Below are 26,611 nucleotides of genomic sequence, written 5' to 3' on the forward strand. Positions count from 1 at the left end.
TCAGAGGCTGAGCTACCTGACAGCTCTACTCCAGAAAAGCATCTGAGGCTTCTCTCCTGTCCTGATAAATGTGCAAATGGGTTCCTTTGCCCTTGATTATCTTTCTGCATTTTGCTGAGATGACCATCAGCTGGAATTCTATCCAGTGGCTTGAATGTTTTCTAGGTTAATCCAGATCTTTGCTCATGGCAGTGGGTTTTAGTATCTTCTGAGACATGGAAAATGATGCTGTATTGTAATCTCAGTCTGGGTAATTAAAAGTCATGAGTTGGTTTCTATATTTTTTTTTAAATCGTGCAGAGTGGAAAGATATAAACTGTTTTAGATGTCTGCTGTAAAAAGGATAAAAAGCAATGGATATAAATAAAAAGCAAGGTAAATTTAGGCATAAAAAATGACTTGCAAATGGAAATTTGAATACTGGAATGGATTGGGAGTATATGGGATGTCTGTCATTGGAGCTTTTTAAAAACAAGTTAGATAATCTGTCAGAAGGGATGGGGAGACAAAATCTGTGACCTGTTAACCCATTTTCTTATCTCAGTGGGTTTTTGGAGTGAACTGGGCCACACTCTGGGCTTTGACTGATACAGCAAAGACCCTTTGGAGCACTTGGCCTTTAGCTGAGTCTGTGTCTGAAGGCCATTTGCAACGATTGAATTGCACGGGAACTGCTCCTAAAAGAAGTGATTTTTGCTGCCCAGCCCTGCAGATGGCAGTGCCTTCTGTCACCTGAAGGGGCACATTGCAGAGCAGTGAATGTTGGTCTGCTGCTGTGCCGTGTCACAGCTGACTGTCACTTTGGATGCTACAGCAGGGGAGCTTGTCCTTCTGTGCTGGCAGAATTATTTACAAACAGCAAAGTTGAGTTGCTCTGCGGCGGTTCTGTGTGCTGTAGAAATCTGTCTCAATGATTTACTACATTTGATCAATAAAAAAGCTTTTAGAAGCAGGCTGGGGCCCTGCTGGTATGTGAGATTGCCACACATGTGAACAGAGAAAGTGGAATGCTTTTACAGAAAAATAGCAGCAGCAGCAGCAAAACATTCTATATTCAAAGTCAGCAGTGAGCTCAAGATAATTGAGTCTTAAAATTTTCTGATAACAAGTACGAGTTTTGAAGTAAATAGATCATTTTAGCATTTCTGGCTTAAATAGGTGAGAGACATGCTGCTATTTCTGTGTGTGCTTTCCATTATCTTTAGCTTCACCACAGTACAGGAGATTAAAATAATGTTTGCTGGGAAGTTGTGCTTCACAGCAAGAAACTCCGAGCCATTTTTAAAGGACTGCTTTATGAACAAAGGTACAATAGGTCCTTTCTGGTGTGATTATGCTACTGAAAAGGCTGCACTCTCTTGCTAAAAAAAAGGGCTTATTAAAGTGTTTTCTTATAATGGAAAGACAGAAAAGCTGGAATTTGATTTCTCCTGACTGTAAAATAGAGTATAGGCAAGCTCAGATTTTCATGTAAACTAGAACTAAAATTGTCATAGAGAACTTGGGTTACCTGTTTCTTATTTTCCCTGCCAGCCTAAGGCACATTTCCTGTTCTGCTCATATCTTGCACATAAGAACGATCTCTTTAAATAGAGCTGGTGGTAATGCTTAACTGGTGTCTAACATAATATAATTAATTAACATTTACAGGTGTAGCTGACGTGTGCCATTATTATTTTCACTGGAAGGCTTTCTTTCATGTGTCATCCACCCTGAGATGAATTTTTCTGTCATGTTTCTCCAAAATGAACATGGTAACAGCAAAAAAAAAAGTAGCCTACATGACATCCTGTGCTGTGATAGTAATTGCCTTGTAGTGCAATTACAATTAGGAAGTGAGACCTAGTGCTCAGTAAGGCCTGAAGGCACAGAACATGAGGTCAGTGGCCCTTTGAGCCTCTAATGTAGGGGAGCTTTCCAAGGGAGAAGATAAAGTTATAAATAATGCCCTTTTCAAAAAACAGACCTCCAAGGGGTTTTGTCCAACACTGAAATTGCCTGCTACCAGCTGTGAAAACTGGGCTTGGTGATCACTTACTGGTTTGTTCATGCTTTTTTGTTTCCATTGCCTGTTTCTGCTGAAGGCAACTTGAAGAATTTTGTGCAAGCACAGCTCCATTTTAGGAGGGTCAATGCAACCTTTCCAGTGTCAGAATAGCTCTCTTTTTAAGCCAGATAGTGAAAGTATGGTACTATCATTTTTTAAAAAACAAAGAAACAGAAAAACTCAGTGATTTGTGTCTGAGTGTTAAACTACAGAATGCAAAATAGCACTAGGTGTGTTTCTCTCAGTCCATTTGGATCACTCAGATTTGCAGATCAACATAACCTGTAAATTAAAGTTCATTTTGTGAGCTTGCTAAGCAGGAAAACAAGCACTCAGTCCTTTTATGTACTTTTTTGTACTCAGTCCTTTTGTACTAATCTAGCACAGAAATTCACTAGTTCATCATTTAATTAATGAGGTTTCTAACTCAAAAGTTCTCTAGTTCATAACGTGTAACTCTCACACCTGTGAGGAAAATAGGTGCTGAACCAACAGAGTGTTCATCCTTCCTCCTCTGTCGTGGTGCAGGTGTGGTACTGGGAAACACCTCTGTCATTTATGTCATCCAGCTTGGAAGTGTGGTCTGTGCCACTGCCATGAGTTAGGGGACTCTGAAGAACTGCCAGAAACACAATATAAAAGGATGGTGGCTGCAGGGGACAGAAAGCTCTGGGTGGCAGTGGCTGCATAATGGCTTTTATTCCTTCCGGGACATCTTGTTTGCCCTGTTGCTCTCACTTTGACATGAGGAAGCTGCTCCCAGCCTCTTCTTCTTGACTCATCTTGGTAGACTTGCTACTTGTGACAAAAAGAATATTCTTTAATGCACAGCCTAAACCCTTCGTTTCTTTTTATAAGTCCTTGGAAATTGTTTCCTAGCTATTGTTTCTGCAAAGGGTGCAATAAAAAAGGCTTGTGAAAAAGAAATGCTGCATGAAATGAGAGTGTCTGAGATTCATCGTTCGACAGCCTTGACTGAAAAATTATGTGGTATAAAGGATACTCTCTGAGTAACAATTTACTTCTAATGAGATGTTGCCTCAAAAGTACTTTAAGGGTATTTGTAGGCTCTAGATTTTGCTTTTAGAACTACAGGGAAGTTTTCTGTTCCCTGGATGATACTGACGGTGTCTTTAGACTGACAATGAAAATTTCGGATAGTTTTTAAGATGGCACCTGAAGTCACCTCTCAAAGGAAAAAATGAGAGGTCAGAGCTGTGCACTGTTTCTGATACTCTTGGAGTTCTCAAAGATTTTGGCCTGCCCTAAAAGTAGAGTATAGGAACGCTACCTTCAACTGGTTCCATTTAATGAATAGTTAATGATTTTTATCTCTTACCTGTCAGCCTGTATGGAAGAAATAACTGGCATTTGGAACACCCAGAAGCTTTTAAGTGATTTTTAATTGGGCATAATTACCCATCATCCTTTGAAAAGGAAACAAAGCCATTTCAGATACAGAGTGACTTTGAGATACACTATTGGGGGGTCAATCCAAAGGATCTGTACTCAGGTGGGAGCTGTAGTATGAGAGAGGAGAGAGAGGAACAGGGCGTGGTTATTAGTGCTGCTTGTGTTCGTGTGAGCGCTGTTCATTTCTGTTTGTGTGGACTTGCAGGGCTCAGTGTGGGATTGCATTCCCATCCTTCTGTAAGGGTACATGGATGGGGAGAGCATCTCCTCCTTTGAGGGTGCAAGGTTAAGGACCATTTCAGTGTAAACGTTGCAGCTGGGAGATGTTCTGCAGTTGTGGTACAAATCTGCTCTGCCCTTGGTGCACAGAAGGCTAACAGGGACATGATGTAGCTAACACGGGCTTGGGGTTTGTTTACAAGTTTATTACTCAGGTCTTCCAGGTAACTGGATTCCCAAACCTTTTAGCTGTGCCCCTGAGCCTCTCTAGGCTCACTTGCGTGGAAGTGATTTTCTTCCAGCACTGCAGCCTGCTCTCATTTTATCTTGTTTCCTCTTGTACCTCGGAGAAGTACTGGGACCAGAGGTCCTTACAGCATGAGGGGATCAGCCTGTGCAGACACTCTTCTCTGCATAACAGCAGCAAAAGAGTAGCAGTGTCAAGAGTGTGGCCTAGAGGTGGCAGGTTCCCAGAAATCATGACTAGAATAGGATTTCTAGAAAGGAGGGATTTCCAAGAGCAATCCAGTTGGCCAGTCATTCATTCTGCTTTTACAAAAACAAAACCTCCAAGGAAGTGTTGGATTTTGACCCTTTTTCTAACCAAGTGACTTACTTCCACATTGTCATTTCTCCTCTTAAGAAATGTTTGAGGTGGTTTCATTTTGGTTTTGAGGTGCTCAGAACTCTTCCCTCAGTTCTAGAAAGCAAGGTGAGTTTGCAGTATCACCACTGGACGATGGAAGCAAGGAGATGGTTAATTTGAGGTACATTGTGATTTAGGTTGAGCATGTGTTGCATCTGCCTTCAAAATTTAAAAATTGGCTTTCAATCTAACTTGAGTGGCAATCTGATACCTAGGGGTAGTTGTGTCTTGGTTTCAGTCACTTTTCAGAGACTGGGCTGTCTTAAGAATGGCACATTGTTCATTTTGTGTTAGTAGTTCCAGTGCAGTTGGATGATGGATTTGAGCATCCTGCTCTGTTTCCCAGGGTGGGAGGGAAGCATTGCTGAGCACACTCCAGAAGAGTACTGCTTCCTTGGATCTAAGGAGGCATGGGGCTGTGTTATGGAGGATCTAAGGATGGTATTCTGCAGCTGTGACTGCCTGGGTACATTAACAAGCTTGAAAGGCCCTCACAGCATTTCAGGAGATGCAATAGCCTTGACTGTGATGGGGGCTGAACACATTTTCCTACAGAGCTGCTCAGAAAGAACCAACCAGTGCAGTTTGAGGAAGGCTTCTGGAGAAGCTCCTTGCATGTGTCCTTATTGCCACATTCTGGAAAGGGAGTGGAATAATCCACGAGGAGGTTTCTACAAACATCACATCCTTTATTTTTGACGTGCTGACTCTATTTTCGTACAGGTACCTGCTGAGATTGGCAACAGAAGATAAAAGTTTGTGCAGAGCAAAAATAGTATTCTCTTGATGCTCCTGGAGAGATGACTCTGCTTCACTCTCTTTTCTTCCATTATCATTTTGCATTTTCTGTAAATAGCCCGTTTCCACAGGCACTTTCATCTTATGGGCCGTGGCTTTTTCGCTTGTTCTTGTAAGCAATGAGTTTGAAGAAAGAAAAATAACTTGGAATAAGCAATTGGCAAGGCTGATATTTCTTCAAAGTGCTCTCTAGAATGTGTGTGCACCTTGAATTAAACAGCATCTTTGTTTTAATGAAAGCAAGGTGAAATTTTTCAAACCCTAACCATAATCTGTACCTAGTGAAGGCACTGGAATTTGGGGAGGGGGTGTTGGGTTTGGGGGCTGTATTTTTTTTGTTGGTTTTTTGGATTTCTTATGGTGAATTTTAGTAAGAATGTTTAAACCATGACCAAGTATTTTCTAATAATCTACTTTCAGATGCATAACGCTACAGCCAGAGTAGCTTACTGAAGAATTACATGTAGGGAAAAGGACTTTTATATATGCTATATATTATCTTTTTATACTTAATATATATTTCATTTTATACTTAATATATATTTCATGCAGCATATAAATTATACGTCTATGTTTAAATAACATATAGCTCAATATATAAACATAGACAAGGGAACTAGAGCAGATGGATCTCAGATTGTTGTCTCAAAATCAGGTTCTCTCACTCAGTGTGCAAGAAGCCAATCCACACAGAGTCAGGCTATTTGATTTATTTATAGTTCTGCTCCAAAAGGGGTGCTGTGGGTAAAGCTAGCATACTGAAAGCCAAAAATACAAGCATATTTATAGTTTGATTATTTGCAGTTCTACATAATGAATCTACATCACTGCTTGGCTGAGCTGCTCCTTGCTTAGCTGTCTCTCACCTGGATTTAAGGGTACAGCACATTCTAAATTCATGTTCAGTGTTAGGGGTCTCCACTCGGAGTCAGGTAGCCTCAGCTTCAGGGGTGTGGTTTTCACATCAAAATGAGCCAAGGTCACCAAAGGACACAATCTGAAGTATTTCTAAAGCCCAGCAGTCCGAAGCTGGTTTGGGCTGACATGTAATCAGTCTCTTCCCTTTATCTCATCATTTTAGTGACTTTTTACCACATTCTGCATTCTTCAGGTCAAGTTATTCTCCCTTTTCCCAGAACATGCTCTCCCTCCCACCTGTACACCTGTCTCTTGTCCACATCAGGATATATTAGACCATATAAGGTGGGGACTGTAGAGCAGTGACTTGCTTATAGAATCATGGAATCATACATAATATTATTATATTATAATATCATAATATTCTGAGCTGGAAAGGGCCCACGAGGATCATCAAGTCCAATGCCTGGCCGTGCACAGGGCACCTCAAGGGTCACACCCTGTTCCTGAGAGCATTGTCCAAACACTGCTTGAGCTCTGTCAGGCTTGGTGCTGTGACCAGTGCCCTGGGGAGCCTGTTCCAGTGCCCAGCCACCCTCTGGGTGAAAAACCTTTTCCTGATATCCAACCTCAACCTCCTGTGACACAGCTTCAGGCCATTTCCTTCTTCTTCCCCTCTCTTAAATGAGATCCTCTTTTCAGCAGCTGTCATCCCTGTAACAAGACTGCCTTCTGCAGTGTGCAAGTAGATTTCAATCCTAAATTTTAATTCATGTAAAGCAACAACAGACCTTGAGCAATTCCTGGGAGTGATACTAAAATATGTTAAAATATGAGGAGGGCACTTCAATATTAGTATCACCTTCCAGTTTTTTCCCCATGCTTTTTCATCATGCTTGGAATCACACACAGAGCTGGCAGCATTAGAGCATTATCTGTTGTGCAGCTGAACACAGCAGAGGGGTTACTTCCATGGAAGTGCACTGAGGTAACTTTTTCTCTGAGTGGGGATTTTTAACAACCTTTATGTATTTAATGCCTTGAAGCCAGTGTCCCACTGCAGATGATACCCATTGACAAAGACAGTATAGATATTTTAAGTGTATACTACAGACCTCTAATACCTTTTTTGGCAAATTTGACTCTCTTAAAAAAAAAAAGAAAAAGGAAGAAAAACTAACAAAACCCAAACCGTTTGGACTGTGCAATAACAAGAAGCTTTGTGTTGTTTTTTTCCTTCAGGTGAGAAATGTGTTTTGTATGAAGGCAAAGGAAGGCAGAAAAAAATCAATACGTGCCTTAGTGGTTGTTGGAAATGGTAAAGGGGCTGCAGGTATGTGCATTTATTGCATGTGCAAGGTAACATCTGATTGATGATGGGATATTTTGTGGGAGCTCAAATAAGACAGCTGCATTCATGGTCAACCAGAGTTTTGCAGAACCTGGCTTATGTGAAAGATTCAAGGCCTTGTGTGTTCCTCCAGCTGAGTTTTGCTTGCACTTTGGTGTGGAGGAGAATTTGTACAGAGAGGAAGGTGTTCTCTTGCAGAAAGATGTGTTACTCTGAAAACAACCTCTTCCTACCTCTTCTTTGGAAAGTTTCTTCATGAAACATGTTCTCACTGTAATCCATATGTCCTAAATGATTGACCTGAAGATGTCCCAGGCTTTTTTTCTTCATTTCCTCCTTTATTTTTAAACAGAGTGAACTATTTTTTTTGTCTGAAGCAGTCACCACTATTCACCTGTTTGAAACAAAGTTTGGTCAAACACACAAAAACAACTTAAGCCTTTTTTTTTTCCTTTGACAACAAGCAGTTGGCATCCAGATGTTGGCTGTTCATAACTCCTGAACTGTTTGTCTCTGTGATTTTTGCTGAACCACTTTCTGGGTGTGATCTGTGCAGTGGAGTGGAAATTTAAATGCTAAACGTGGCTGTGAATTTCTCTGGTTTTTTCCCCTTTTCTTTCTGAAGATCATCTGCATTATCTGTTTCTCAGCAATAAAATGCCTCTCTTTGTCTTGCAGGTTTTGCAGTAGGGAAGGCAGGTGACAGGATGAATGCTTTAAGGAAAGTATGTGCACTGAATATTTTTTGCTTGATGACAATGACAATTCGTACCTGATAATCAGTGTAATTTGTAGTCCTTGCAAAGAAGTGAGCCCATGTGTTTGCTTTGTCTGTCTTGATACAGATAATCATAGAACTATTTAGGTTAGAAAAGCCCTTTAGGATAGTCCAGCCCAGCTGGTGATCCAACACTGCCAAGCACCAGCAGCCCGTGTCCCTCAGTGCCCTGCCTGCACATCTTTCACACACCTCCAGCCATGGTGACTGAGCCACTTCACTGGCACCTGTTCCAGTGCTTGATAACCCTTTCAGGGGAGAAATTTTTCCCATCTAAACCTCCACTGGCATGGTTTGAGGCAATTTCCTCTCATCCTACCACTTGATATTTGGGAAAAGAGACCAACCCCCACCTCACCAAAATCTCCTTTCAGGTGTCCATAGGGAGCAGTAAAGTAAAGCTCTCCCCTGAGCTTCCTCTTCTCCAGACTAAACATTTTCATTTCCATGGAGTTTAGATGTGGCAAATCTGTTTTCCTGAGTTGTTTTTTCCTTTCTTTTTTTATATCTAATTAACTGAATAATGATCAATTGCAGATGCTTAGCAGAAAAATTCAAGGAGAAAAATGTTCTCTGCTCTTATTCCCTAGGCAAAGAATAAAGCAATAAGCTCCTTACACTTTATAGAGATGTATCAGAACCACACAAGTAAGTATTTTTCTTTCAGTGGAAGCACTGACTATACCAGCAAGAACTGGTTGCAACTACTTGCAAAGCATAAAAAAAAGTTTAATAAAATTTGTCTGATCTGATGCATTGTATTACAATTCTGGCCAACCTGGTCTAGTTGAAGGTGTCCCTGCTCATTTTGGAGGGGTTGGACCAGCTGGCCTTAAAAAGGTCCCTTCCAACCCAAACAATTCCATGGTTCTGTGCTTAAAATTTGGATACTTCATAGTATTTCAGGCTCTTAATAGCAAGATTAGGTCTTTCCTGGCACAGTTTGAGTTAAGGGAGTCAAATACTGTCAGGGCAGTTTTCTTTACAGTGAACTCCTGTGTTTTTCCCCCTTCTGTGTCAGAGGAGAGGGTTCCCTGTTGACTCAATCCATGTATGCTGACCCAGCAGCCAGGGAGAAGCTGGGCTGGAGGGTCAGTCTGATGTTTCCTGGTAGTTTTTTGTTAGTACTCTGTATGGAAAATCCAAGAATGCTGATGCCTATGGGGAAATCTCAGGTTAAAAGCCGAATTATTAAGAAATATGAGTTAAATTATATCCTGTGAGCTCAGTTCAAAACTAAATGAGGCTCATTGGAGGCACATCTACCTATTTTTCAATAGTAACATGATATTCACAGATATTTCAACACTCATAATCTATCCTAGAAATGTACCTAGATTCATCTTCTTTAAAGAAGTCAGGAGGGAGTAAAATCAGCTTCACAGTTCAGAAAAAGAAAGGTACTAGCTAAAGCTTTTCTAGAAGGAGGAATTGACCTGTAATGCCTTTTTTTCCCCCTCTCCAGTTTACCACGACATTTCTGTGAAATTTAAAAGGACAAAAATCCGCATGAAGAAGCAAAACAAAGGTAATTAAAGGTGCCTGGAAATGTTGCATTTTTAATAATTACTGACTGGTATTTATTTGATGAAGTTAAACTTCTGTAGTGTCTAGTCTGCCATGTTCTAAGTGTTGAAAACGATCGGTCATTTTTCTTTAGAAATGCCTACTGTTGCTGACATGGCTTTGCTCTTGCAAATTGGGATTTGTCCCTTTTACACTGGTGGGAGCTCTCTCACTCTTCCTAAGTGTAGTTCCATCAGTTCTGAATTACCCAGCTGTGGACCCTGGTCCTGCTCCAGCCCCTGCTGGGTTTGTGCAGAGCTATAAATTCTCACACGCCTCCCAGTCCAGGTCTCCGATTCTTTACAGCCGTGCTGGTTGTGAAGTCAGTTTCATCTTCCTGCAAGTGGCACCTGTAGTTTCCTGATAGCTCACCAGTTAGTGGGGGTGTGTCTCTTGGGGGTTTTTTCAGATCTGTGTCTCTGTATATTTTGTTTCTGTTTTCCCATTTCCCCCTCAGTTTCCTAACTGACAAGGTCTCCAATCAGATAACCTCACTAGAATAAACATTCTGGCCCTTTTCTGCTGCTTTCCAGCCATTTGGCCCCCAGGATGTATTTTTTTTTTTTTGTCTCCTTTACTTGGCAGCAGCAAGACTGTCCTGCAGTTTTTAAAGATCACCAGAGCTAAGCCACGTGAAACAAACCTCACTGGAGCAAAATTAGACTCCTCAAAAAAATAACTCCTCCATTAAAACCTGGCAAGTCTTAAGAAACCATTTGCAATTAATGCCAATGTACTACAGTTACACATTGGAGCTGATACAATCTCCATCTCTGTGATGGAGATGGATGCAGATGACACACAAACTTTTGTTGTGTTTGTGGATTTTAAAATATGTTTGTCTCTCCTTCACTCTGTGCCACTAAAATTATGACAAGTGTAATTCATTCCAGTTGCTGGGCCAGGAAAAGGGAAGTGATGCCTCTGCACAGCTCCTGGAGCCATTTTTAACATCTAATGTGTTCTAACCTGCTGGGTAACAAAAAATAGCAAAGAAGACATCTCAGTGCTCTCTTCTGAGTAAGTTGTGGGCTTACAAATGACCACACAATGCTGATTTATGGGGTTTTTTTCCCCAGGGTATGGTCTCCATTGCCACCGAGCCATTATCACCATCTGCAGGCTAATTGGCATCAAGGACATGTATGCCAAGGTCACTGGATCCAAAAACTTGATTAACATCACCAGAGCTCTCTTTAGAGGCTTGACCCTACAGGTGGGTGCACTCCCAGTGTCCATTAGGTGTGGGGACAGAAGGGGTGGATGTTGTAATAGTTTGTGGGCAAACAGTTTATATTCCAGGCTTAAAATGAACTAATCTTACAAAGAGCAAACACAATCAGCAAGGGGATAATTCCTCAGTGGTTTTATGGAGCTGTCCAGTCAGGAACAGCTGTGTGTAACTCTGCCTGTTCCACAGCCAGGTGTCTGCAGGGGATGTCTGAATTCCTGGGCTTTCCTTTGGTGTGGTTTTGGTGACCACTGAAAAATCCTGGGCAGAGGGAATTGTGGGCTGGCTTCAGTTGCTGCTGCTTGTTTGTGTTCTAAGTTCTCATTGTCCAAGGACTGAAGCCCCAGCTGCTTCTGTTGCTGCTGTAATTGAGATCTCTGAGGTCAGTCAGGGAGGTGGTGGTGTTTCCTCCACCTCTGAGTGCTCACAGTGGAGATGTCTCTGTCTAAGCCAGCTGCCTGCAGTTGATGGAAAAGCTCCAACATGCAGCATTTCATCCTGCTTCCTTTGAACACCAGCCTCAGGATGAGTCAGCTCTGTGGAAATTCCTGGTTTTCTCATTTGTTTGCAGTTTTGGTGACTGCCAAGATTTAGCTGCTTCCATTCCCAATACAGCCCTGCAGAGCTGTGGCTGTCAAATCTGTCACCCTGTCCTGGCCAGCTTTATCAGTTCAGCCTCAGGAGGTGAGGGAGTTGTGATCCTCTTTGCCTGATGAGAGTCACAGATCTCACAGCTTTGCAATACCTGAGGGCAATCAGACTTGAGGAAGTCTGGCATTATGTTTTCTGTGCATTTTCTCTGAGCACCTTCCACAGAAAGAACAGAAGAGCCTGCTGTATAAATCATTGCTTTGAGAGTTATGCGCTTGATACGTTTTCTTGACTGCTCTGAATGGGAAAAATTTCCTGTCAGCTGTAAACATCTATTCTGTAAAATCTGAGTGTTATCAAAACACCTTGTAGGCAAGGAAGAGATGTAGTTGAAAATAATGTTACATTCATATCTTTATATTAGCTAATACCACCTGGCAGGGCAGTAGCAGGCACTTGTCTGTTATCAAAGCAGAATTTATATCCACATAAAGACATAAAAGTGTTCCTGCACGGCACCAACGTGCCAACAGGCATGTTTATGAGCAGGCTATGTCTTTCCAGAAGCAAGTTCCTCTGGGATGACATCGTAGTGCTGATTAGTATATCTGAGGTCTGGCTGTATGAGTTTTTGCCCATGAAGATGAGCCTGACAAATCATTTCATTGGCACAGTGCTTGAACTGTTTATTAGGAAAATGCTTTTTGGGGTGTTTTAGTCCCTACCCCATACACCATGTAGATTTTGGCCTGAAGTAAAGCCACAGTGTGCATCATTGTTTTGATTGTCTTTTCGCTGCCCTGCTCCCAGGAGACTCACCAGCAGCTGGCAAACCAGAAGAGCCTCTACGTGGTGGAGTTCCGGGAGGAGCAGGGCCCTCTGCCCATCGTGGTGGCCCTGCCCCAGGGGGCTGTCCGGGAGGATCCTGAGCCTGAGGATGAGGTTCCAAACACGAAGCTGGAGTGGAGGGAGGTGAAAGAAGCCCAGGGAATGCTGAAATCTCCCTGGGCAAGTGTCAGACGGGCAGCATGTTAACAGCTTTGGTTCCTCTGTGTCTCCAGCTCAGAGGTGCAGCTGGCAAAGCCCAGCACAGACAGGGTGTCTAGGCTTGGTTTTCAGGGGAGAGCAGCAGGAGCTCTCTCGTGCCATCCATGTCACTGCTGCCATCCAGGAATACTGTTTGGTTTCCCACAATTCTCCTGACCACTGTCCAAGTGGAAATGTTCAGATGGAAACAGTCAGTGAATGTGTCTTTGGCTTCACGCATGCATTTACTCCATTCCAGAAGATGGCTTTTAATCAAGAGCTCCCATGTTTCTTTCACAAGTTCTGGGGTAACTGTTGAAAATACAAGATTGTGAAAGCAATAAAGAATCATCAGAGTGGGTTTAGTTTGGGTTTGTTTGGGTCCATTTTTTTTTTGCGAAGTGCTGGTGTTTGGGATATCCTGAAGCAAGCAGCAGCAGTGGGAGTTCATGTGCACTCCCAAGGCTCAGGGGTTAAATTCTGTGCCTCCCAATCTGTGAGTGTCTGTCATGGCATTTCCCCAAATGCCAAAAGGTGCTTGGGCCACCTCTTTATGGGAGAAAATACCTTAGAAATCCTTCAAGACCAGCCTGGGAATTTGCATTTGAAGTTCTGATGTTAAAGACATGTAGGAGCAATGTTTTACATTTATTTCAACACAGTTTTCTAAAGACAGCAGTTGTGTATATACAGACAGGCAGGGTGAATTTAATTGTTTTATCTCACTCTTGCAATGAAAATTCTAACTCCAAGGCCATGCCTGCTGAGCAGTGGAATGAAGGCTTTTTTCCTCTTCACCAGTCTGAATATACCTTCAATAGGCTGGCCAAGTGTTCAGGTTGCAAACTTCCTTGTCAGCAGCACATCAAGCTGCTGTTGGGGAATGTGTGCTCACATTCAGCTTGCATCCCTGCTGTTGGGCTTAGGTCCCTACATAAAATAATCTTTTGTGGCTTTACCGTTCCCACAAGTTTGTTTCTATTAACCAAGGTGCTTGTGTAGATGTTTTACCCAGCACGCAGACTGCTCATCACTCACAGACAGCTGACTGTAAAATGAGAAACTCCTGCATTTTCCATGGAGCTGGCCACAGTTTTCTGTTAAAAATCAAATTCTTCTCCTGCAGTTCAGGAGAAGATGGAAGTTCTCCCAACTCACTGCACTGCTGGAGGCAAGGTATCCAATATGCAAATATTTGGGGAACAGTTAACATGGTGGTTAAACCATTGAGTCAGGCAAGAGCAACCAAGATTACAATCTGGGCATAGTTAATGAATATGCCTGCAAACTTGTTTTTAATAGGAACTGAGGCTTTGCCTGCCTTCAAGTGCATAGATTGGTTTAACTAGCATGTAATTGCCTGCTCTCTAGAGCAGATGCCTGCAGCCCTCCTTGTCCTGCTGAGGAAGCTGGAGAAGAGCAGATATGGGAACTCCAGTTACACAACCAGTTGAAATCTGGTGGTGGCTGCAGGGGCACAAGAGGCCCAGTGTTTTCAGCAGTGTGAATGGGACTTGTAAATGCTCTGAAAAAAAGCCTGATTTGTGGCTTTTTAAATGGTCTGCTCCATCCAATTACATCTGCAAGGGAGTCCCTGGGATGGGGAGGTACCAGTCTGAGGGGATCTGGGAATTCCTGAGCCAAGTGCAGGACCTGGGGTGGAGCAGCCCTGTATCTTGGGCAGGCTGGGAACAGCTCTGCGGGCAGGGACTGCAGTGCTTGTGGTCAACACACTGCAAGGGCCAGCCTTCCCACATGCTGGGGAGCCATTCCCTTGGTGCCATGGAAGTGTCCCCAAGGGAGAGGCTTGCTAGCCTGCAGTGTCCATCACGCCCAATGTTTCCAGCAGTGACAGCAAATTCTCAGGCCAGTGCTGCCCTCAGGGCTCTCTGTGGGGAAGAAATCTCCCAGGTCCTGGGAGATTCTCTGAGCTCTGGGCAGCATCTTTCCCTTCCGGAAGCGTTGGGGGTGTGCCATTTTCCAGACAGCTCCCTTGGGCTGCCCAGCTTCCAGGGCATGTCCGTCTCCAGGGCTGTGTTGACAGGACAGGAAAGCTGGGCATGATGAAGCTCTCTTTGTGTCCTTTTCTTTCCACCATGCAGGGAAGGTGCACCTTGGTGCAATGCAGCAGCCACCCCTCGCTGTGTCACTGTCCCGTGCTGGGGCCCTGCAGCCCTGTGCCAGGCAGGGACACCCCTCACCCTGCTCAGCTGCGTGGGGTTGAACTTGGGATCACACCAGGAGGGTATCAAAGTTCCAGCACTTCCTGTCAGTTCATTCCTGACCCTCTGGTGGGGGGCCCCTCCCATCTGCCCAGCCCTCCCCAGGCAAAGGCTCAGCCCAGGTGACACTGGGGCCACAGAGCCTCCCTCAGTGCCCCTCCCGGGCAGTCCTGAGCCCATGGACACTCCCATGCCAGCAGCACCCGGCTGTTTTTCCCCAGTGCTGGCTTCCAGCAAGGCTGGGCTGATGCTGTGCAGGAGGCTCTCAGCAAACAGGGTGGGGACAGAAGGACACGGAGGGGGACTGGTGCAGACTGGTGTGAACTGGTGTGTGGCGGGCAAAGCAAGGCAGAAGGAATGAGACTGGAGCCATGCCAAACATGGGCCATAAATGTGATGGCCACAAGGCACAGGGACAGGGATGTGAGGGGACAGGCAGCACTGCTGGGTGGTGCACCTGGGTGCAGGAGGAACAGAGACAGCTCATCCCAGGGTTAGGACTGCAGATCCCTGCCTCTGTTAACACACCCAAGCAGAAAGGCAGCTTTGTGTTCCACTGTCACATTCAGGGGCGTTAATAGAACCTGGGCACCAACACCCCCACACACACCCCACGATGATGGGATGATGAAACCAGTTTAAACAGGTGGATGTTGAACTTCAGAGCCCTGTGCCATTGTCCAAAGTGGCTCTCAGTTCCCTCCCTGCTCTGAAAAGGGGTTTCTCTTTCCACCTCTGTTGCAACCAGTTTGCTGTTGTCACAGTAACACAAGCAAAACAAGTCGGGCTGGTTTTCAGTGAGGATAAAAAAGCCATAAATGTGTTCTTTAGTTTGCAATTAAAAAGCTCCAAGCCAAACCCATGGTCACAGGTCAAAAGTTCCCTCGTATATGAAGCAACCAAGGGCCCTCCAAGTCAACTTTCTTTACCTCTTGTTTTCTAGTTCTTGTTGTTATCCAGGAACTTCAGACTTAACATGGAAGCATTTTTTACCCCACAAGCTGGAAGGGATAATTTAGTACCACTGTTTATTAGGCACCTGTAGCATGTGGAAACATCCCTTCCTGGGTCTAAACCCCATTTAAATTAATTCCTTGTCATGGTTTAACCCCAGCTGGCAACTGATCTCCACAGAGCCACTCACTCAGCCCTGTCAGGGTGCAGTGCTCCTGGTGCTGTGTCCAGGTGCAGCAGAGGGAAAAAGAGCAGCAAGAACTCACCCATTCTCAAAGTCACAGCAAACCCATCTTTATTAGTGACATCATGGAAGTGTATGAGAGAGTAGCCATTCACCAAAAGCAGGAGCTGATTGCCTCTGCTCATTGAGGATTCGATTCTGATCACCCATAGAATTCTCCTGCAGCCTGCACCCCTTCCAGGCCATGTTTTGGGGGGGACCAAAGGAAGTGGTAATTCCTGGCATTGTGGTTGTGCCTCAGAATTGAGCAGTGCCCTTCAGGAGCTGCGATGATCCACATTGCTCCTGAGCCGAGTTAAATATTGTCCCCACTGCCCATCGCAAGTCAGAGAAGGCATTTTCAGAAACTGCATGAGAATATTAATTTGTACAGTGGGTCTAGGGAGGGAAACAGCCTGAAATGGGCAAATGACACAGTTCCACACTCGTGCTCCTTAGTGCTGGTTGTTCACGTTTCCCCTGATACCAGTAACAACTCTGGACACATAAAGGTACAGTCCAGGGAGATTTTAGCCCTTTGAACCCCACTATACTATGTTTTTAAAGCTGGATGGTTTTTTTTCATTTGGGCCCCAGCATCAAACTGTACCCAGCCTGTAAGAGACTGAAGGGAAACAGATTGCGCCAGGATATTTCTTTCTCTGGCAGGCTCCTTGTCTTTGTCACCAAGATCCCACATAAAAAGCTGCTTGTTTATAGGATATACTTTAAAAAACAAAACCCACGCCCAGCCTGGAGATGGCAGTCATTGTTCCTGGGGTTGTTCAGGCTCTCAGGATGATTTCCATCTCAGGAGTGAGAACACCTTGTGGATCACATAAACCAGGGTGGCCACGAATGCAAATACCTGTGATGGAAAAACACACCAGGCAGTCAGTTTTCTGTTGCACGGTGCCATTCCAGCACTGAGCACACCCCTCCTGACGTGTCCTATTTCTCACACATTTGGGGGACTGCGACTGGTTTCTCTCCCCCCTCCCCAAATTGTTGATGCAAATAAGGATTTGCACTTGAGGCCACTCCAGAGCCACCTCCTGGCGTTCCTTGCCCTCCTGCCAGGCACTCACCACAGCAGCAATGTTCTCCCTGTACTCCTTGTCTGTCAAGGGGCTCTGGCCAAGAGCGTAGGTCAGGAAGGCTTCCAGCACCGCGGCGCTGAGGTAGAACAGCGCTGCTGTCTCCTGGCAGATGACATCCTAAGGAACAGGGATCACACAGTCACCTCCAGGGGGGTCACACTGCCCGTACAGCCGTCCCCAGCCTGCAGTTTGGAGTGCAGCAGCAGCACCCGGGTCTGCAGGGCACGGCCAGGCAGGGGAGGCCCTGGGGTTTGTCACAGGCACGTACCAAGGTGACCCAACAGCTGCTGCCGCCGCCGTGAACCCCGCAGAAGTAGAGGCACAGGAGGGAGATGGACATGACGAAGCAGAACACGGAGACAAACATCACCCAGCCCTGCAGCATGGGCTGTGGGACCTTCGAGGATGCCACCAGGATCCACACAAGACCCCCAAAGATCTGCAAGTCAAAGTGGGGGGCAGGGTGAGCATGGGATAAAATGACTTATTCAGAGCAGAGACAAAAGCCAGGCACACGTGTGGCACTGGCATTGCACGTGGCAAAAGCCCTTGAGTTCTTTCCAGCCTCCACTTGGAACTAGACATTTAGCTGGGACCATCTGCCACTGATCCTGACCCAAAAAACTCCTCACTGTAGCCCTGCCTCCTGGTGCCACTGCCACTCACACCCTCCCTTGCATCAGTGTGCTCAGGAGGCTGGGTCAGACCCTTCTGAAGGCTGCTTTTAGTGAACAGGGAGGCTGATTTAGGACAGGTGTGTTTGCTTCACACCCAGCGTGTCAGATCCCTGACAGGAGCAGTGTCAAACCCAGCTCGCCTGCACAAACAGCACAGACACCTGCCCTTGCAGAGGCCACATGCAAATACCACCCTGAGAGACCAGGCTGAGGAGAGGTTTGACTGTCTGGGTAGGGAAAATAAGCCTGGGGCTCCCAGCTCCTTCTTGGGAAGGGGAGCTGCTCCAGCAGCTTTGTGTCTTGTGTTGCTGCTCCAGCTCTTTGTGCCATCCTTCACTGGCTACACTAGAGCTGTGCCTGGTCCCAGCTGCTGGTGTGGGAGAAGGTGGGACCTTCTCAGCCAGGCTTGGGAGTTTGCCATGGATTTCCTGGTGGGACACAGGGACAGCTATGTCTAGGCTGCAACCCTTCACCAGCAGACTCCTGCACAAGAGGATGGGAGCATGGTGTTCAGTGCTGTGGAATGTCTGGAGTGCAACTGCGCTCAGTAGCTTTTCTGTGCCACAAATCAGCCCAGTTGTTTCTTGGAGCAGTGCAAAGTTTAGTCCGTGCAGCATCCTGTGGTGAGGAGCTCCTCAGCTGAACCCACGCTGTGTGGACCAGTGCTGCTGTGGGGGCCTCTCCCTCACCACCAGCCAGTCTGGGATTCAGACACAGGTCCAGAGGTAGGAGAGCCTTGCTGACTCTAAGGTCATTCTGATCCTTGTACGGCCAGTGTATCCCAGTCAGCATCCAAGTGCCAGCTCATACTCATTGTGGCATTTCCACTTCCTTCCAGGCATTTTGCAAGTGGAAAGAAAGTTTCTGATTTATGATAACTCCGAAAATGTTACATCATTTGTGTCACCCCACAGCTGCAGGAAAGTTCATTGGTGTCATTATGTAAATTGACACGCTACATCAATTATGTGGTTGAGATGTGGCAAATGCCTGAGTGAAAATAGGTCTTCCACAGTGCTGCTGTTCTGGTGCCTCTTGTAACAACCACAGACTGACACCTGAACACTAATCCAGTCCTTTTATTCACTCATGTGCTGACACAATGAGTGTGTTGCAGCTAAAAATCCCAGGGAAAAGCCTTATGGCTGCTCCATTAAAATCAAGCACAAATTATGGTGAGATACGTGGTTGGGGGAAGAATTACCACAGCTCTCTTCCTACCACTCACCATCTCTCCTTCCTGCAGGTTACTCACTCAGAAAAGTCTGCTTGATATGGTTTGATTATTGACTTTGGTTTTATGCTGCATACACATAAAAAGGAAGGAAGGATTGAGAGGCTTTCAATAACTCACAGCAGGATGCGGACAGCAGTCGAAGAAAAAAAGTTATCTTTTAAATCGCCTTTTACAAAGCAAACATACCTGCTTTCAGCTTGTTTCAGCTTTTCCACATGGGTCTGGGTATCCATATGTGCAGAAAGTGCTTCAAATTAAAAAGATTACAAGAACTAAACTGAGCCTCACAGATCAAAAATCGTAGTTCTCAATCATCCCATGCAGATGTGGCAATCATCTGAGCTGCAGGTAGAATCTTCTGAAAATTTCACAACTCTCTTACTATTTAAAATGCCAATTTTGTTGTTTTGTTTGGTTTCGTTGCTACCATCCTGGCCCATGGTAGGCAACCTGAGATTTCACTAAGGAATGAGAAACTCTTTGTCCCTCTGAATGCTGTGATTCAAGGCAGCCACCTCCTTTGTACACAGCAGAGGTCATACAACGGCACAGCCCAGAGTCTTCTTGGAGATGGAGAAATCCAGCCATGCAGCATTCCTCCTTCCTTCATTCCTTCGGGATGCACATTTCCAGATCTTAGCCAAACCAAAAGATAGGGTGCTCATTTCAGCAAGCTGCCCTGCCAAATCCCCTGGAGACAGGGATTGCAAACAAACAGTTCAAGAGGAATAAGCACGCTGAGGCCAACAGCGGGCTCAGCACCAGGACTAACACGACTCATGGCAGGGGTGACTGGCAAGTGTCTGCCCAGCCAAAACCTCCACAGAGACTTAAATATCCTCCTTCCTGTAGCTGCAGGAAACCTCAACCTTGCTTTCAGGCAGAGTCCAGTTGGCATGAGCACAACTGGAGGGGCTGAAGCAAAGCTTTTCTCTACATCCTCTTTGCTGTGTTGTTACTACCAGGAGAGTGAAGGAAATGCCATAAATCCCAGGAGTGTGGACCAAGCTGGGTGACAGGAAAGGATTTGGTGCCAGATGACAAAGCTGAAGTTTTTAGCATGGAATAATCTGAATGTCATCCTACAGTCTTCAGCCAGAGCTTTCAATGCTGGACCAAAGTCCTCAGAATTTGGAAAAAATCCTCCCAAGCTCTTGTGGGAAGGGCAGGTTTCATGAGTGGGGCAGAGGACCCCGGGAAAAGGTTCAAGTTGAGACTTTGTATCTTTTAGCCCTTGCTCACAGCAACCGCTTCTGACCACGCACCAAATCCATTAAGAGTCTGATCTCCTCCTGCTCAATGAAGTTACAATGTGGAAAGAAGTTACAAGGTGTTTGCTCACCCTTTGCTCACCGTTTCCTCACCCCCACGCCCAGGTCCAGCGCTCTCTCCGCACGGGCGGCTCGGGAATGCTGCGCTCGAGCGGCACAGCCGCGGCCGACCGGGCTCTGCTGCTGCAGACAATTCCCACAGCTCGCCCCAATCCCCTGCTCTAAGCAGGCAGCTCATCCTCTGCCTGTTCTATCAGCTAAAATCATCTTCCAGTTAATTAACCAGCTCAATTTGGCAGCCGACTTTAAACCCACCAGCAATCCCTCCCATTTTTTTTAGGCAGGAAATTACAATAGTTTTTCAAAGGCACCAGAAAAATCCCATTGCAGACTAAAGGGGAGGTTCAGAGCCTCAGGCCCTGTGGTTTTCTCCAATGAGGAGTTGCCCCCTGCCCCTTGTGGCTCAGGGACCTGGCGTGGGTCCTGATCCACGTGTTTGGGGACAAGTATCACCCCTCAGACACTTGCAGCGTGAGCTGTGCTGGGTGCTGGTGGGACCAGCAGCCGCGGCCCTCCCCCAGGGAAAAGTCAGCACTCACGATTTCAGGGATGAAGAGCACATCTGGGAAGGTCCTCAGGACCGCCAGGCCGCTGGGCAAAGAGCTGGTGGTGGTTGAGGAGGACATTGGAAGCCTCTGGCACGGTGATGATCAGCCGCTCTGCACCTCACTGCTAAATGCAGCCTCCTTACCCCTCCGTCTCTCTGTTCCTCTTTTCCTCCCCTTCCTGCTCTCGTTTCTCCCTCCTTTTCTCCCCTTCCTGCTCTGGTGCTTTTCCCCCCTGCTTCCTGCTGACAGATGAAGACAGCTATGAGTGGCACAGGTGTGGCCAAACCCTGTGACCTGGAGTCACATGGGAGGTGTTCGGGAGATGCAGGAGCAGCCCCTGGGCTGTCCCTGCACAGGCTGAGCGTGCCAGGCAGGTCCCTGGGCAGGGGCGAGTGGCACTGCAGTCACAGCTGAGGGCAGCAGGGGACACCTGTGCCCATCCACCTGGACAGCCTCGTGTCCCCTTTTACATGCACAGTGAGCCAGAGTGGCCCCACACACCTGAGGTGGTCACAGCAGAGGACACGAGGGTGGCTGCTGGCCAAGGCAGGCCAGGACATGGGGAAAACAGTGGGGCCTAGAAATGTCCCACAGACATGCAGGGATGAGGGCAATCAAACTGCAGGGCAAACCAACTCCATCATCTCAGAAGAAGATTGGAAATGCCAAGGTAACACAAATGACCTAAAATGATGAGACTTCCCAAGCCACTTGACTTTTTTTTATTTTTCTTTTTTGTCTGTAGTCCATGGGAGCAAGTCATTCCCCTTCTCCTTAATATGGAATATTTACTTCTTCGTAACACACTCACTTGGGTACCCAGCAAAAACCACGTAACTCCAGAAGCTGAGGCCAAAAGGTGCAAGAAAGTGCAAGAAAGGAAGACAGTGTAAAAACTGTCCCCTGGAGAAAGCACTGGGGCAGATGAGTGGAGGAGGCTGCAACATCAGAAAAACTGGGCAAATGCTTTTAATAAGCAGATCAAGGGAGGGGCAGGGTTACGTGGCAGAGCAAGCACAGAACCCCAGTGCTGGTGGGGCAGTGTGTTGGGGTCCCTCCCCCCTGCCATGTGGTCCTGGGAGAGGGGCCCTGGGGGGGAGGCACGGGGTTTCCCTGCCCCTGGTCAGCCTCGTTCCCCACTGGTTGTTTTGTGTTCCCCTGCGCGGGCAAGGACCCGTGGGTCCCGTGATTGAGCAGTTCCTCGGCAGAGCCCCGGCCACACGGCTGGAGAAATAAACATCTCTGAAACATCTACCAAGAATCGGTCCATAGATATTTCTTTTCCATGGGCCTTGTTGTCTGATACGCGTGTTGCAGGATCCGCACTGTAACAAATGGTGGATAATGTGAGCAGAACGATCCCCGATCCCTAAGGACACTGATTTGTGAGTAAATTCTGGATTTCTCTTCTTGTTTTTTTTTGCTGTTCCACTGCTAAACTATGGTGGAACCGTGGAAAGACTCTTGGCTCTCCGAGCCGCATATGGACATTTATCTTAAACTTGAAAAGATTCTTGAACAACAATTTGTAAATTTTAGCTTAATTCAAGCTCAAAAGGGACTGAAACACTTCCTGGCATGGTTGTTTAAGAGCTTTTTCTATGTTTCTTGGGATTTGATTCTTCTGGAAAACCGTTTGGACACAGTTAATACTGTAGTCAAAATATATGCCGATGGAAGAATATTTTCGTGAATATTATTTAGTTACCGAGACTGTTGAGCAATGTCAGCTGTGTCCTGGCGAAGGGAAGCCTGGCGCAGGGACCGTGCGGCCCAGGCCACGTGCACCGAGCGCTCTGCGAGCAGCAGCGAGGCAGTTCCCGCGCGCGGGCGGAGCCAAGCGAGCTGCAGTGTCGGTGGCGGAGCGAGGCGCGGCGGGAGCGGCGGGACCCGGCGGTGCCCGCCCGGTCCTGCGCAGCGTGTGGTGGAGCGAGCCCCGTGAATGCCCGGCCGAGAGGGGCGGTGCGCGGGCGGCGGCTGGTGGCAGTGGAACGGAGCCGCGCCGAACCGAAACGTGCGCTGGAGCAGGGCATGGGGGAGTCATCGCTCGGGGGCCCGGCCGAGACGTGGGCGCAGCCCCAGGCAGCGGCAGCGCAGCTGAGAGCAGAAGAGGCAGCACGCGGGGAGCTGAGCGGTGAGGCCTGCCCCAGCCCAGCCCATGTGGCCCCGAATGCAACCCTGGGAAGAGCGCGCAGGCACAAGCAGCCCCCACAGCCCCAGCAGCCCTGGCAATTCCAACATGGGAGCGAGTGAAAGCGAAAGAGAAAGCAAAAACTGAGCGAGACAGAAAACAGCAGCCACTTGGAAAAAGGAAAAAATCACTGTAGCTTAGGTTTTAGGAATAGCAAAATGGTATAATGTTAAACAAAATTATGGTTTTATAACGAGATGTGACAACCAAGAAGACATATTCACTCATAGAACTGCTATTAAAAAGAATAACCCTGAAAAATGCATCCCAAGCTTAGGAGATGGAGAAGTAGTAGAGTTCAAAATTGTGCAAGGTAGAAAAGGGGTACAAGCAGCAGAAGTCACCAGACCTGATGGTGTTTCTGTGAAAGGCAGTATATATGCTAAAAATCGTAGTCATACTAGACAGTATCTCCATTATAAGCCCCCCTCACAGTCTCCCTTTCCTAATCCCACCTTTCCCTTTTACCCTATATCCTATTACCCCCAGTGTATTCCCAATCCGTTTTTTCACCCATGGTTTCCCTCACATTTAGCAGGGGGGGTTCCAAGCGCAGGGGAGCCGGCCGAAGTCACAATATGAACACCGATACGATTTGAGCATCGTGCTTCCCTTATTGTTTACTTACACTCACTTATATCTACTTTACAAAGATTCACACCCTACTCCCACGGGACAGCCTCTAAGCAGTGGGGGAGCCAACCAGTGTATAACTTTTCCCAAGGCTGTTCAAGGCTGCCTGCAGCCAGGTATCTTTCTGGCCTATCTGCAGCCTGAGGCTCCTTCAGGGGTTCTTCTGCAGCAGCCCTGGGTTGCCCAAACTCTCCTGGGCTATCATATGCCCCTGTTCCACAAGGAATCCCTCTACACTCACAAAACCATGCCTTTGCCAATTGTTTCCCCAAAAATCCCTTTCCAATGCTGAGTGGGGGATGAAAAGGGGGAGGGAAGAAATTAAACCCTCTCCTGCCTCAGTTTCCCCACAAAGCATGCTCGGAGAGTCCTGTCTCCCTTCTGTCAGCCCTAAGATGTTCCACAGAATCTGATTGGACATTTAAAGACTCAGGAGGGTGGCTTGTTTTGTTTTAAAACTGTTCTTGTTATGTTTATCCAGTTGTTTTCAATGTTAAGTTTTAAATCTCTTTCTGTTAAAAATAAACGGGTGAAATATCGGGGTCCCTCCCCCCTGCCATGGAGCCCTGGGAGAGGGGCCCTGGGGGGAGACACGGGGTTTCCCTGCCCCTGGTCAGCCTCGTTCCCCACTGGTTGTTTTGTGTTCCCTGTGTGGGCAAGGACCCTCGGGTCCCATGATTAAGCAGTTCCTCGGCAGAGCCCGGCCATGCAGCTGGAGAAATAAACATCTCTGAAACATCTACCAAGAATCGGTCCATAGATATTCCCTTTTCCAGGGCCTTGTTGTCTGATACACGTGTTGCAGTACCCCCACTGTAACAGCAGTGAAGGGGTGGGATGGATGCCTCTCGTCCAGACCTTGAGCTCTATCATTTTCAGTCCATTGAAGCAAGAAAGCAAGAACATTTCAGTGGATAATGCCATGTTTCTTTTCTTCTGGAGGCTTTTCTCACTTAAATGCAGAGTCTGTGCTGACCCTCATGACTTCTTCAAAGGGGAAGTGGTTTTGCTGCATGTATGTGATTTCCCATTTCTCTAGTGAGATTCCATGTGCCCCAAGGTGGCACAGCTACACATAATGTATAAAAACTTGGATACGAGGCAGACCTAGAAACCAGTCAGCAGTGGGAATGCAGGCACAGAGCTGCACAGACACAGGTCCAGAGGGGTCTCACTGTCTCTGCAGGGGACAGAGATGAAGCTCTCCTGTTCCTGGGACCATGGGACTTGGCAGGGGGGTGTGTGAGGAACAAGCAACTGCGTTATGAGGGGCAGGGGCACTGGTGCTGTTCCATTTGGAATGGCTGGGACAGCTTTGAAGAACCCCTTCCTTGTCTTATTTACAAATTTTTGGTGATGGATTAAGAAACAGGGGGTTTAGTAGAACACTGGGTTCAGTGGTGAAGAATGCTGAGACCAGCTTGACCAAACTTGTAAATTAGACCCTTCATGAGGGTGCTCTTCTCAACTGAGGTGGGCATCAACAGGGATGTGGAAGAGTAGGGAAGTGAGAGACTGAAGTTTTAAGCAGAAGGCAGCAAGGTAACATCTGACTCAAAAATAAACATGTTCTGCTGAGCAGGCAGGACAACATAGAATCTAAAGGTTACAGGACAATCAACCTCTTCATTCTATAAAAGGTCAGTCCCAGTTTTCCCAGCATATCTCCTTTAGATGCATGAAGATCCTTCCCTTGGGTGGGAACACCCCTCAGGGACACCTCTGGAGGCTGAGCGGGAGACTTGCCCATGGTCAGTGACATGGGTGAGTAACATCAACCCCTATTTGATAGCTGCTAAGCTAGCTATGTTACTGGTGCAATAAATAGAGCACTGCATCAGCAGCTTCATTGTGTAGTAAGTAGTTCTGATCAGACTGTCATTTTGCCATTTTGCAGTTTTGTCTTTTTACATTTTCATCTTACTGGTGTCATCATCAACTTAAATAAAGCAGTCATTTATTCATCCTTGTCCTTGTCAGGTGCTGGCCACCTGAAAGAAAAGGAGAACATGCCAGGGTCCCCTAAGGAGATGTAAACCAGTAAGAGCTTTCTATTCTGGAAGGTTTTCTCTGAAAGAGATCCCTGGACATACACAATTTTGGAGATGGTATCCAAATCCCCCCAGTTTTGGAGGTGAGCTCCAGAAAGAGGATGAGGATGCCTTTATTTGCTAAGGAAAGCACCTCACCCCATCGTTGGTGGTGCAGAAGATGCTGCTCCGGGCAGGTACAAACCAGCAACAGCTCTTTCCTGAGAACTTCTGTGTTAGAGCAGACCCTGGTGGATGTATTCAACACTGGAGGCAGTATCCAAATTTTGGTGCAGGGCTCCCAGGAGTGGATTGCTCCCACACAGAAGTGCCATGAAAGAAAGCTGTTGCTGGCCTTTACCTCCCCTGGGCAGCCTCTTATCTGCAGCAGGAACACTGGGGAGAGCTGCTTGCCTTCCAAAATAAATGCATTTCTTTTTGTCCTGGCATATTTTGTTTGCCAGTAGTCTCTAGCCATTTCTTCAGGTCTGCCCTTTGGGTTTCTGAGGCAGTGTCAGGTACATTTAATTGTCTAGGAAGTCACAGGGATACTGGGTGGAGCTCTGACTGGTGACAGTGGGAAGATAAAAGCCAATGTCTTTTTTTTCCTGGCACCTTTACTGCGGGAGCAATTAGGGAAGGGCTTCAGGTTTGGATCCTGGCTCTGCAGGAGGGAAAAAGGGAAAGCTAATCATCTCAGTGCCATTTATAGCTTACTAAAGGTGTAGTCCAGCACTGGCTCTTTCTTCCAGGACCTTTTCTGGGGGAGCAGCTACTGTTTTGTTTTTTTTTTAATTTTGAACATAGATTCTGTGAGAGAATCTGAGGGTACATACAGTGAAAGGAAAGAGCAAAGACCTGCATGTAGCGCAGTTTAGAGGCTGCAAGGGGCAGGGAAAAGCCAGTGCTGGCTTTTGCTTCTAAGATCTGTAAGGAAGAAG

At 46.5% G+C, this 26,611-nt stretch overlaps 2 protein-coding genes across 4 annotated transcripts in view; one reads left to right on the forward strand and one right to left on the reverse strand.

The window, feature by feature from the left end:
- The window catches only part of MRPS5 (mitochondrial ribosomal protein S5), a 28,394-nt gene extending 15,505 nt beyond the window's left edge, over positions 1 to 12,889 (forward strand). For 2 of the 3 annotated variants that reach the window (XM_032103468.1, XM_032103469.1), the window contains exons 6-11: positions 7,224 to 7,314; positions 8,011 to 8,057; positions 8,701 to 8,758; positions 9,576 to 9,638; positions 10,756 to 10,892; positions 12,309 to 12,889. In XM_032103468.1, coding sequence (XP_031959359.1) covers positions 7,224 to 7,314; positions 8,011 to 8,057; positions 8,701 to 8,758; positions 9,576 to 9,638; positions 10,756 to 10,892; positions 12,309 to 12,533 — 621 coding nt within the window. In that variant the 3' untranslated portion in view covers positions 12,534 to 12,889. The remainder of the gene's footprint in view (positions 1 to 7,223; positions 7,315 to 8,010; positions 8,058 to 8,700; positions 8,759 to 9,575; positions 9,639 to 10,755; positions 10,893 to 12,308) is intronic. The other variant, XM_032103470.1, reaches the window with a different exon arrangement.
- Positions 12,890 to 15,978: 3,089 nt separating this feature from the next.
- MAL (mal, T cell differentiation protein) lies at positions 15,979 to 21,003 on the reverse strand. Its single transcript, XM_032103471.1, has 4 exons — positions 20,808 to 21,003; positions 17,292 to 17,462; positions 17,012 to 17,140; positions 15,979 to 16,791 (listed from the first exon to the last, which is right to left on the reverse strand). Exons 1-4 carry the CDS (start codon positions 20,892 to 20,894, stop codon positions 16,717 to 16,719), a joined length of 462 nt encoding a protein of 153 aa, XP_031959362.1. The 5' UTR covers positions 20,895 to 21,003; the 3' UTR covers positions 15,979 to 16,716.
- Between the last annotated feature and the right edge of the window lie 5,608 nt (positions 21,004 to 26,611).

The sequence above is a fragment of the Corvus moneduloides genome, chromosome 3, assembly GCF_009650955.1.
Source record: "Corvus moneduloides isolate bCorMon1 chromosome 3, bCorMon1.pri, whole genome shotgun sequence".
In the NCBI taxonomy this organism is placed as follows: Eukaryota; Metazoa; Chordata; class Aves; order Passeriformes; family Corvidae; genus Corvus; species Corvus moneduloides.

Coding starts and splice junctions, on each gene's coding strand:
- MAL (XM_032103471.1), bottom strand. CDS start 20,894: ATGTCCTCCTCAACCACCACCAGCTCTTTGCCCAGCGGCCTGGCGGTC. Junction 17,463..20,807: donor TGCTCTTCATCCCTGAAATC/GTGAGTGCTGAC, acceptor TTTGACTTGCAG/ATCTTTGGGGGTCTTGTGTG. Junction 16,792..17,011: donor GGGAGAACATTGCTGCTGTG/GTGAGTGCCTGG, acceptor TTTCCATCACAG/GTATTTGCATTCGTGGCCAC.